The 12,700-nt window shown below is 57.8% G+C and overlaps 1 protein-coding gene across 1 annotated transcript; it reads left to right on the plus strand.

The window, feature by feature from the left end:
* The first annotated feature begins 8,062 nt into the window (after positions 1-8,062).
* On the plus strand, positions 8,063-11,668 carry LOC136167472 (uncharacterized). The gene has a single exon (XM_065935033.1). It carries the CDS (start codon positions 8,063-8,065, stop codon positions 11,666-11,668), a length of 3,606 nt encoding a protein of 1,201 aa, XP_065791105.1.
* Positions 11,669-12,700: the final 1,032 nt, after the last annotated feature.

Below are 12,700 nucleotides of genomic sequence, written 5' to 3' on the forward strand. Positions count from 1 at the left end.
CCTGGGTGACCAGGGTGACTGGGCCCCGGACCTGTGTCATGGTGGGTCCTCTCTCTTACTCAGGCTTCCCATGGCCTCTCTCTCATCAGTTGGGGGACCCTGACTCACCCTAAGGGAAGTAGGCTCCCACCCCTTTGAGTCACCAGCTTTCTGACCTGTCATGCATGGAACCCTGGCTTTGGGGCAGGGTAAGCAGAGTAGGGGTCTCCTTGGGACTGGAGCTGCCTAGCTGTTTTTTACCCATCTGTTGCCCACTCTGTCACCTCAGGTCAGAGGGAGGCCCAGATATGGGAGCCTGAAGGACTCTGAGGACAGGTAGGTTAAGCTTAAATGAAGACTCAAGCTCTAGGGCAAGGGTCTGAAGATCAGGGCTCTAGAAGCTAGAGAGGGGTAGAGACGGACTCCGTCTGCCTGTTTACCACCTCATCCCTGATGCCCAAGAGTGCAGGCACGAGGAGGAGGCTGTAGCTTTGCACACTCTGCCAGGGACCTCTGGGCTCCTCCTTGCCTTGTGTCATCCCTCAGGCTGGGAGAGAAGTGAGTGGAATGGTCCTGGAACCCTCCCACGGCTGTGGTCCCCATTCCAGTTAGAACGGACTGTCTTCATCCCTCCACCTGGTGGTCCTTGTGCCCTAATCTCATCCTGGGGATCTAAGGGTGACCCCAGGCTTGGAGCTGGGTGGGGAGTGAGGACAAGGCTCAGAGGCTTCACTGAAGTTTGACTGAGGCTCCTTCCCCACTGGGCCTCTGCAGCTTAGGGACCATGAGCTTATCATGAGCCCAGATAAGAAAGGGATAAGAAAGGGACTCGGGGAACTTCCCTGGTGCTTCAGTGGCTAAGACTCCATGCTCCCAGTGCAGGGGGCCCAGATTCAATCCCTGGTCAGGGATTATATCTCACATACCACAACTAAGAGTTCGCATGTCTCAACTGAAGATCCTTCATGCTGCAACTAAAGAGTCCACGTGTTGCAACTAAGACCTGGTGTAGCCAAATATATATATATTTATTTATATATATATAAGAGAGAGATTCAGAGAGGAAGGGGATTCTCTGGATAGGAGGGAACGTTATCGAGGAGAGAAGGGAGACAGAAGACGCTCAGCAGGTGTCAGTTTCCTGTGTAGCCAAAATGTGGGGCTTCGGGCCTGTTTCTGGGCCAAGGGCCTCCAGGGCCAGGATTCTCCAGGGAGGGGACACACTTAAGCAGGTGCTTGACACAACTGCACCGCCTCTCCCTAACACTGAAGCCCCCAAGCTCTGAACTCTGTTCTCAGAGCCATTTGCTAGTCCTAAGTTCATCTGGAGTAATTGAAGATGGAACTGCTTCTTCAGTTCCTGGGTTTCCAGGACCTGGGTTTCCAGTTCCTGGGTTTCCAGGTCCTGCCTGGGCCACCAGGGAAGAAAGGAAGGGTTAGTTCTAGCTACCCTCCATGGGCTGAGCAGAACAGGAGCTTTGAGTGGCTTCCAGGGCTCATGAAGCCTGGGTTGCCTTTCCCTTATTTATTTGTTTGTTTTTTGCTTCTCCCTTGGGGAGGCCTGAGTAGTGTCCAGAGCAAGAGGGAAATTGCTGGTGGCCCTGGTAGGCCCAGACCTGTCACGGGGGTTGGATGGGATGAGTGCAGGTTTCTCCCATGGCTCTGGGAGTCCAGTCTTCCCATCATGAGCTGTGGGGAGTGGGTGTCAGCCTGTCTGCCTCATCTCCCTCCATTGCAGCCCAGTGGGGCTGGGGGCCGGCAGGTGCCAATAGAGGCTGGAGGGAGGCCAGGCTGGGAGCTGGGGCTGAGGAAGCGGCAGATGACTCACACCTTCCTGATTGCCCATTGGTGTCAGTGTTGTCTGGCACCTGGAGGGCAGACATGGGGTAGACCGACCTGCTTTGATGGGGGACCAGGAGTCTGGTCTGGGATTCCCCTTATGCCAAAGCCCCAGTCTTTCAGAGAATTTCCACAGGGATCCAAAGGCTCTCTAGGGGTCGCCCCTGAGGGCTCCAGACACAACCCCATTTCAAATCCTGAGACCTTTCTGGGACAATGACGTCATCGGTCATTCCTTGGAGCAGCCCATGAGGCCCTGGGTCCACCTCTGGCACCACTGCATGAACTAACTCCCTGCAGCTGTAGGAGACCCGCCCCTCCCCCAGGGCTGGGTGGGGCTGGGGGGCCGTGGGTGCTGCTGGGAGGGTCTGAGGCTCAGGAAGGCCCAGCATGCATCTTTCACACCTAGTGCCTCTGCCTGGAGAGAAGCAGCCTGAGAATCGATAACCGAGCGCTGGTCTAGCATCTGCCAGCCCCTGGTGAAAAACACATATTACTCCACGCTGGGCTGGAGAACTCTCCTCCGTGAAGACCCAGGAACCGAGCATCTCTTCATCCACAGCCTCTGCTCTGCCCGTATGAGAGTCCAGTCAGCTCAAAGGTGGAGCTACTCCAGCCTGGAGGAGGGGGGATGACTTGAGGAACCACCCCCAGCGTTCCCCATCCGTCGCTATGGGCCAGCTGAGCCTCAGTCTCTCCCTCCATTCTCTTGGGGGTTCATTCCGGTCAGAGTTTTTAGTCCGATGAGCCTAGATGCCAAGAGAGCCTAGCACCAGCTCCTGTCCGTCTGTGGCTACCCGTTTGCCCACAACTTCTGCTCCACCCATCCAGGAGCTGGGACCTTGGAAGGGAAACAGAGGTATTAATGGTCCTGACAGCCAGCCTGTGCCATGCAGGTAGCGGGAGGGCCCTTGGGCTTGGCCCTCATCAGTCTCATTGTTGCTCTGTGGGAGCTCGAGCTCGTGGGGCCCAGCCTGTGACAGTTGCTATTCTGAGCTCAGATGGTGGGAGCAGAGGGACATTGCTGAATCCCTGGGGCTCTGCATGGGCAGAGGCAGATGGAGCATGAGATCCAGGGGCATCTTTGCCTTCTCTCTCATTCATTTCCCTTCATATTGGTTTAGCCACTCGCAAACTTGTGATCTTAGACTGGGCAGTTGGGATCTGAGAATGAATCAGGGAAGACAGGGGACTCAAAAGCAGCTGGTGGACAAGATCACAGGATTCGATTAGCTCTGAAACCAGATCTCCCTTTCTCATGCCACAAGTCCCCCCACCTTGCCCCCCCATTCCGGTGCAACTGGGACCATGGAGACCTAGAGGCCCCCAGAGGCACACAACCCCGTGCTACCTATGTGCAGCCTCTGGGACACAGGGCTAGCGTGAGACCCTGGACAGTAGGCAGGGATGAGCTGCTGGGGAACCAGGCATTGCTTTTTACTCCATTAGCAAGTGGTTGTCTGCACTAGGAGCCCTTTAAGACTTCTTTTTTGGTTTTTTTTTTTTGCATATTTTATTTTATTTATTTATTTGTCTGCACCAGGTCTTAGTTTTGATACAGGGGCTCTTTAGTTGCAGCATGTGGGATCTAGTTCCCTGACCAGGGATCGAACTCAGGGCCTTTACATCAGGGAGCGCGGAGTCTTAGTCCCTGGACCACCAGGAGAGTGCCCCAAAGGCTTCTCTATAGTCCCCCTGGGCTACACGGTAGTGACAGCTTCAGCCAGCCATCGGCCCTGCTGACATGTCTCTCCAAGCTGGGGAGCCCCCTCTTCAAAGGGGGAAAGGAATTCTTTGGGTTGCCCCATCACTCTGTCCCCATGGGCTCCTGCCCCGCTCTCTTTGATGCAGCCATCTGTTCTTAAAGTCTCCCCCACCCTCCACAGGGACCTTGTGGGAAGGCAACCCTCCTCACATCCCTGTTGCAGGTGTGGTGGGAGATCTCTTTTCACTAGTCTTGAGGCCCTGCTTCTGGCAGCAAGGACTCCCTCTTCCTCCCTCCCGACTCCTGGATGGATGGGGGGGCTGCTCCCAGGGAAGTGGTGGGGGGAGCTGGCTGCAGCCCCTCAGCCAGCTGTGGACAGCAGTCAGGGTGGCTGTGCTGTTGGCCTCCCTTGTGGCTGTTGCGGCTGGCCATCTTTCACGCAGAGTTACGTAAGCTTGAGTCAATTGGAGCTCAGAGCGGTTCATTGTGGGCTATTTTTAAGCTGTAACACATCACAGCAGAGGGGTCACTGCACCATGGCTTGCAGGGAAGGTTGTTTAAACATCTGTTATTTAAATTTTCCCTGAGCCTTGGAGCTCAAAAGTCACGTCTTCCCGCACTCTTGGATTCTGCCTTTCACATCCCAGGTGAGGTGTATTATCACCCCTCATCCTGCCATAGCTTCCTCTAGGGCTGGGCTTTTCTGCACCATAACTGCCATTGTTTGGGATCAGGCAGGGAATGGGGCAGGGAGAAGGTGCCAGCTCCATGGAATGGGTGCACCCGTGCTGAAGAGACTTCCAGGGAAGCAGGAAGATAGAGTTCTCAGGGAGGAAAGGAAAACACAGAGTGCTGGGTATAGAGCTGAGAGGTGGCAGATACAGCCTTCCCCCTGGGGGGCTTTGGTTTCCCATCGGGACCCACCCAGAGAGGGTTGATAACAAGGTCCTTTCGGGGGCTTTTCAGAAGCCCGCCTTTGTCTGGGCTGTGCTTCTGCCTGGAGTGCCCTCCCTCCACAGATCTAAGTGCTACCCATGTGCAGCCTCTGGGACACAGGGCTGGTGCCTGAGCCCCTGGACAGTAGGCAGGGATGAGCTGCTGGGGAAACAGGCATTGCTTTTCACTCCATTAGCAAGTGCTTGGCTGCACTGGGAGCCCCTTAAGACTTCTTTTTTTACATATTTAATTTTATTTATTTATTTGGCTGCACCAGATCTTAGTTGCAGTACATGGATTCTTTAGTTGCAGCCTGTGGGATCTAGCTCCCTGACCAGGGATTGAACTCAGGGCCTTTGTGTTGGGCGTGCAGAGTCTTAGTCCCTGGACCACCAGGAAAGTCCCCCTAAGGCTCCTTTTGATCCTAGATTTTTTAAAGATGTCTAGAGTCTTCCCAGAGTACAGGGCAGGGAAGGCAGGTCATCTGGAAGAGTGCAGGGCCAGGGACTTGACAGCTGACCCCTGGGAACACCACCGAGCACAAGACACGTCTGTGTTGAAGGAGCAGGCCTGGGGGACTTGGCTGCTCATGGGGCCTTTCCTGCCTACCGTCCCCAGAGCCTCCTGAGTAGGAGGATTCCAGCCTGATCCACGGGGAAGGAGGGTTTCTCAGAGTGAGTGGACTGTCCCCACCTCCTGAGGTCTGACACTCTCCCCGGGGTTTGGGGCCCCCCAACTCTCCGAGCCAGCCTGGAGCGGGTCAGGTGAAGCGTGAAGAGAGGCAGTGCTGAAACCTGCCCTCACAGAGGAGTCTCTCGGTATGGCCTTCCCCTCAGACTGAGCTCCTCCCTGTTGCTTCTTGGCCCCTTCATCCCAGACAGCCCTCAGCCTGGGGAATGGGCTCAGCTGGGGGGGAGGGGCTTTCCAGGTTGCCATGGCAACACGTTGGCCCTCCTCACTTTCCAGAATCAGAAATAGAATTGGATGCCCTTCTTCCTGGTGAGAGACTATTTAAAAACATGTTGGGGGGAGGGGTACAGGGGCAATGTCCCTGCCTGATCCCCAGTGGGGGCTGGGTAGAAGGGACCCAGCCTGGGAGCTTCTCTGACTGCTCCGCTGCCCCTCCCCTTAGCTGGATGAAGCGGAGTGAGCTTTGATCAGCCAAGAATTGTGAGTACAAAAGACTCGGCCAGGTCCCACAGGGTAAGTAACTAGCCCCTACTCAGCCAGGTTCCTGGGAGGCACTGGCTTAGTTGTGCCCCCCCAGGAAAATGCCCTCTCCCAGGCCTGAGCCGCCTGCTAAGCTACAGGGAGGAGCAGCAGGGCCAAGTGGGATATAGCTTGAGTATCGAGGGACTGAGGCTGCAGAGCTCGGAAGGGAGGCATGTTGGTTCCCTTCCAGCAGAGCCCATGCCCGCGTGGCCCTGGGCATGACACCCAGTGGTGGCACTGGAAGTTAGTGAAGTGTGGGTCCCGAGCTTGGTGGCCTGGCCTCGGAGTCCGCTCTACAACTCACTAGCTGCAACCTCTTCAGGTTCTCTCTCCTCCCTGTGCCTTGGTTGCCTCGTCTGTAAAATAAGGATGACAGCACCCGGCTCTCACTGAATTGCTGCGAGGCTGGGTCGCGTTGCTCAGCAGTGCCAGGCACAGAGGAAGCGCCCAGTCCATAGCAGTCCCTGTTCTCATCACCATCGGGGTGTGTGCGTCCCAGGTGGGAAAAGCTGTCTCCCCTCTCCAGACTGCCTTCTCTGGTCCTTCCTTCGTGGGCCACACCCTTCTCAGGGCAGTTTGTTGCTGAGGACCTCAGCTCTGACAGAAAGGGTTATGCCTCACTTCCCCAGGAGGCGGGGGATGATGGCCAGGCAGTGATTTTTCAGGGCCTCCTTCCCTGCCCCCTCCCTCCAGCCCTCCCACAAGCACAACAGGCTGCTACTAGCATCTCTGTCACGGGGGAAAAACAAAACCAGATTAAAAAAAAAAAAAGCAGTATGCTCAGGGACAGAGATTACTGAGGTGAATAGTGTTCAGCAAGCCTGTGTGTGTGTGAATGCATGCACGCGCAGGCCACAGAGCCTTGGGCCATGCCACCTTCCTGGACCATAGTGTCATGAGCAGCAGTGTCCAGAGACCTCTGTCCCCCTTCTTCATCAAAAGCAGCATCTGGGGAACGGGGAGGGGCCCTGGGGGCCTGAGCTGTGGCTGAGTCAGGCTTTGCCCAGGAAGGTACAGATGAAGCACCAAGCTAGCCTTGGTCCCTGGTCACATCGCTTCACACCCCACGGCCAACCGTAAGCACGATTTTTAACTTTTGTGAAAACACACCATTTCAGAGGACAAAACTACAGCTGCATTCTCCACAGACCTGTTTCCTGGGTAGAAAGACAGGCCTGAGAGGATAGCCCTGGAGGACAAGAGGGAGGAGGCCAAGAGCTCATAGCTGGGGGAGGGAGGAAGGTCTGATCCCACCCCAGTCAGAACTTCCAGACCCAGGCCTTCGGCAATGGGGGGGGGGGGTCCCCAAACCAGGCCTGTTCTCTGTTTGCCCATCTACGAAATACAGCGTGGAGCCGCCCGCCTGGCCTAACACCCTCCTTTCATGTGTGCTGCCCAAGCCCAGTCCTTCGTCCAGCTTGTCCTCACCATGTGCAGCCCTGACACCCAGTCCTTCACCCACATACTCCCCGTGTGAAGCAGCCCCGTGCCCTCGGTGTGGGCAGTCCCCTAACCTCTGCGTCCCCACTGTGCCCCATTGTGTAATTGCTCTTTGGCTGGTCCAGTGTCTGCCGGGGCCCAGCCCTACGCCCGGTATTCTGCCAACGTGAGGCTGACACAGTGTGACAAGAGCTAGAACATTGTGACTGGAAGGTTCTGAGCAGAGGCCCCACCCCCACCCGTGTCACCCCCATCCCCACCTCTGTGGGACACTGGGCCGGGCCTCAAGGACATGTGGCTCTGGGGAGGGGGCTCTGGGAGGCACAGGCAGAGGAAAACCATCTGGAGCAGAACGACTGCCAAGGAGCAGCTGTCCCTGGAGCGGGAGCCCGGGAACATGGGGGAGGGGAGTTAGAGCCCGAGTCTGGGCCCCTCATCCACTTCCGCCTCTCAGGACTGAGTGGTGAGGGGGCTTGGCCTCCCGTCTCTCCCGACGGGCCTCACACACTTGGAACGGCATCCGTGGGTCAGGGTTTAAGCACCAAGGTGCCACGTGGGAAATGGGGATAAAGAGCCAAGTCTGGCATCTGAGGTAGACTGGAAACCCAGGGGCTTCCCTCGGTGTCTTCCCTGCCTACACATTTTTCCCCTTGGCCTTACACAGGCCTTCACCTCCAGGAGCTCTACCCTCACTCTTGGGCTGGCCTGGGCAGAATGACTACCTGACTGTCAAAGAGAGAGGAGGACAGTCTAGGGTTGCCAGACTTCAGGGGGATCCCTTGCTCTTTCCTTTACCCAAGATTCCCTGGGCAGGCCCCCATTCCTCAGGGGGGTGGGGCCCCTGGTTTCCCACACTCTCTCACCCTCCCCCAGGTCATGGGGGGGCTGTGATGTGTGGGGTTGCCAGGGCAATGAAGTGGGGGCAGGGCAGCTAGGGCATGGAGCAGGACTATGGAAGTCACCAAGAAAGTGGGGGGCCCTGATCCATCGGGCCCCCAGGGCCACCCCTCAGTTGGCAGCCAGCAGCTGGGGGGTGGCGTCAGAGGATCCCAGGGACCATGGATAAACTCAGGATCCGCATCCTCGAGGCACGGGGTGCCATTGTCCACCGAGGCCAACTCTGATGGGGTTTATGGCTCAGCCTCCCAGGCCCACACCCATGAGCCCTGTCACCAGCACCTCCGGGAGCCTACGGAGGTTACTTCCCAATGTGGCTATGAGCGGGCCTCCCAGGACACCCTGAGACTCCCCTCCACTAGCTCATTCCCAAGATCTTTCGCGGGAGCCCAAATACATCTCGTCACGGAGAATAGGACCCCGGCCCCACCGGTGTACACGCGCGGTGATGCCACCAGTGACACGGCTCACCACGGACTCTACTGTTCCCGGCTTCAGGTGCAGGTGGTGGGGGAGGGCAAGGCTCCAGCTAAAGTCCTTGTAGGCTGGGGCAAAGGCCCCTGCAGCCCGGAGCAGACTGCCCCAGCGGGCATTAGGAAGAGCCGATGGCTACCATATATCCCTTCAGGAGAGGATGGCTCACCTTCAGCCCAAGGTCCTTTTCTGGCTCCAGGTCATGATCAGGGCCAGGGCAAGGGCCCAGGTCCGGTTCAGGCTCCTCCAACTCCAACTCCAACTCAGGCCAGTACTCCAGGTCTGGATCCGATCTCAATGTCAGGAGCAGAATCTTATCCCTGCAACCCCGACCACCTGACTGATAACAATGCCACCACGAAAGGCCTGTCCCAAGACCTCTTGCCTGGGAAATATGGCAACCAGTGCCCAGTCCAGTTGGATTCTTCCAAAGGGGTCACATCCTGCCAGGTCAAGCTGAATTTCCATCCTCAGGAAGAGCCTCCCACCCCAGCACCTATCCTAAACAAATCCCCAGACCAGACCCAGGTATGTGAAGCTACCCAAAGGCCAGTGTTACCCAGGCATCCCAAGAACCAAGTGGAGAAGCCCCTGGTCAGTATCTCTAACCCAGGCAGCCCCAAACCAGGCTCAGGGCCCCCAGGAACCCCTAAGAGCCAGAGGGACAGCCAGGAGATCCGCAGCGCTCCGCAAAGTCAGCAGCCCTTCAATGTTTGCAACAACCCCTGCTCCAGTGGGCTGCCGTCTGCCTACCAATTAAGCAGCCACAACCCAGCCCCAGTTCCTCCCAGGGAAGCCGTGCAGATACCTGCCTCCAGTGCCCCTACCTGCCAGTTCCGGGATGCTGTGGAAGACCGTGTGCTGGTGTTTGACATGGCCACGGGCAATACCAGGATGGGGTTGCTGTGTCATGATCCCATGGGCTCCCGGGCAGTGCTGGTGGGCCTCATGCCCAGCCACCCACCCATCTATGCCTCTGAAAGCATGCAACCCACCCACCTGCTGCCCACGCCCATCATCACCCCTGACAGCGATCGTTCCAGCTTCTGGTCCACCACGGCCATGGTGTCCAGCCCCGTGCCCTCCAGCCTTTCATCGGGAAGCTACCGAGAGGTGGCCCTGGTTCCCAAAGAGGCCAGGGTCCACCTGGAATTGCAAGGCTCCCCTGGTGCTGAGACACCCATGAGGATGGGGATGCTCAGTGGGCCCGTTCTACTGGGGACACCACTCCAATTTGGAGAGAGGATCCTGAGCCATGCCCATGATCCTGGCTGGTCCAAACCTGATGCTGAAAAAAACCAAGGGAGTCGCACTATCTGGATGCTGGATGCCCCTGGGATGCAGGACACCTCTCTGGGCCAGACCAAGAAGCAACAGTGGATGAGCTCAGAGCAGACTGCAGAGCCAGTACCACCAGCCAAAAACCAGGAGGTGCTCAGACCCCCACTCCAGGAAGATACAGGCAGCCACAATCAGAAAGAGAGCTATCACCCTGATAGCCCTCTGGTCAAACATGCTGGGCAGGCCCCCCTCGGCAGTCAGCCCCCACTAGCTGAACAGGCCCCCTCCACCAAGCAGCCTCTGCTTCCTGCTCAACCGCCTCTCACTGGAACCCCTATTTCCAGGCAGCCTTCTTTTTCCCAAGAACCCCTCATCTCCAATGAGCCCACCCTCTCAAGGGGTGCCCTGACCGCTAGGGAGCCTGGTCAGGCTTCCACCCTGGGCCAAGAAGGTGAGCCACTGGGCCATGCGGAGGTACACCAGATGCCCCCCGAGGAGACCTGCATCTATGTAAACAGAGAAAAGGTTGGTGCCAACGCTGCTCAAAGCTCCAGCTTGCATCGGCTCTTGTCCTGGCAGCATGGCAGCTCCCCCAAGGTGCAGGAGAAGCAACTTTCCCTGATCGCGATCACTGCACCGGGCCCTGGTTGCAAGGTCTTGCCCATGGTCGCAGCGGGCACTCAGCTCCAGGGTCCCCAATTCAAGCTGACAGCCGAGGACACAACCCACTCGTCGGTGGTCACACACCTCGGCCTGCTCCGCGGGGGCTGCTATGAGCTGGTGCCCACCATGGATGCTCTGGCCGCACGGTCCCCAGTGCTCTGCCGCCACTTGCTGGGCCCCTACCAGGACATGGCTGCCGTGGTGATCGACACAGGCACAGGCTTCACCAAATGCGGGCTGGCGGGAGAGGACCACGTCCTCAGCGTGCTGCCTTCACGCGTCCAACTGCTGCAGCACCCAGTCCAGGGCCAGCCCAGGTACACAGTGGCCGAGAAGCAAGAGCCGTCCCACTCGGTGCTGAATCGAGGCGTGGTCTCTGACTGGGATGCCCTGGAGGTGCTGTGGCAGCACCTGTTCTACTGCAGGCTGGGCGTGCAGCCTGAGGAGCTGGCTGTGCTTGTGGCCGACTCACCCATCTCCCCGCGCACCAACCGAGAAAAGGTGGCTGAAATACTCTTCGAGCGTTTCCATGTGCCAGCCATGCAGACAGTGCACCAGGCCCTGCTGGCACTCTATGCTTACGGGCGCACCACCGGGCTGGTGCTGGGCAGTGGCCACGGCACATCCTATGTGGCCCCCATTGTCAGTGGGGATCTGGCCCCCCTTGACACCTACCGGCTGGACGTGGCGGGTTGCGACCTCACGGAACACCTGGCTCAGCTGTTGCTGGCAGGTGGCCAATCACCGCTCAAGGCAGAGCTGGTCAACCAGATCAAAGAGACCTGCTGCTACGTGGCCATGGACATGACGGCCGAGCTAGCCCGCATGCAGTCCCAGACCCGGGTGGACTTCGTGCTTCCCGACAAGCAGGTCATCACGCTGGGCTCTGAGCGCTTCCGCTGCCCGGAGGCTCTCTTCCAACCCAATCTGCTGGGCGTCAATCAGCCGGGCCTTCCTCAACTAGCCCTCCTCAGCATCAGCCGGCTGGAGGCCAAGCAGCAGGAGCAGTTGCTGGCCAATGTGGTGCTGGACGGTGGCAGCACCCTGTTGAGTGGCTTTCCTGAGCGCCTCAGACAGGAGCTGGGCCCCAGTGCCATCGTGCTGGGCTCTCCGCACCGGGCCGTTGCTGCTTGGCTCGGAGGCTCCATCATGGCCTCTCGGAACTCCTTCCAGAGCCTGTGGCTCAGCCGCCGTGAGTATGACGAGGAGGGCCCATGGGCCATTTACAAGTACCATCTATGAGCACATAAAGGTTCTGTTTCTGCTTGCTTTGACTACCATGGTGTATTTTAGGCACAGGGCGGTGGAGAGAAGGGCAGGGGTTGCAGGCGTGGGGTCAGGGATGGGGGCCTTGGCACTCCCAAGGTACACCCTCCTCTACACACTGGAATTCCGTGGGCCTTGGCAATTCTGTCCTTTCCAGGGAAGCCCAGAGCCCCTTGGCTACATTGGCCCTGGGCTAGCCTGACCTTTACTGTACCCCAAGGGCAACCAGAGAGAGTGGCTGCTGTGGGTTTTGCCCTGTTGCCCTGGCGACAAGCTCAATTACCCTTGATTGCCAGCTAGTTGCCATGGCAATTTCAAACATAATGAAATAACCCACACAGCCTGGAGTGAGTCACGAAGGGGGGAGCCCCCTCCCCAAGCTCCAGAGGAAAAGACTGCTTGCTTTCCCTCATGTTGGGTCCTCCATGGGGGCTGAGGCCAGCAACATCGACAACAGCCAAACAGTTCCGCCGATGGCTGGGGGGCCTAGAGCTTTGTTGTTCCATGGGAGGGTCTGTGTCAGAATCTGGACTTCTTGGGGGAGCTGACCTGAAAGTGCAGATTCCCTCTGAAGTCCGAACCACGGCTGGAGCTCTGTGCTAGGTAGGCAGGGGCTTCTGTCAGCCAGTCAGAATATGAAGGAGTAGCAGTGCTGGCCTTTGATGCCGTGGGGCAGGAAATCAGGGTAGGGGGCTTATAAGTCCTGGATCCTGGATGGGAAATACGAACTGAGCTGGAGGGTGAGGCTCCTTTGTAGCCTCTGTGGATATGGAGACTCCCACCTTAATCCTGCCTCTCTGGTGGGAGCCAGAACTGTCAACTGTGGGATCCCTTTGCCTCCTCTGTCTCCCAACCCAGGCCAACCCTGCCCACAAGGTGAGTAGGATACAGATCTCGTTAGGAGATCCTAATAGAGGCTACAGGGTAATGCCAATGCCAACTGCCCTATTTTAGTCCCAAACTTCACCATGTGTTAAAGGGCCTCCCATTGGTCAGGGGGTGGCTAGA

The sequence above is a fragment of the Muntiacus reevesi genome, chromosome 4 (genome assembly GCF_963930625.1).
Source record: "Muntiacus reevesi chromosome 4, mMunRee1.1, whole genome shotgun sequence".
Lineage (NCBI taxonomy): Eukaryota > Metazoa > Chordata > Mammalia > Artiodactyla > Cervidae > Muntiacus > Muntiacus reevesi.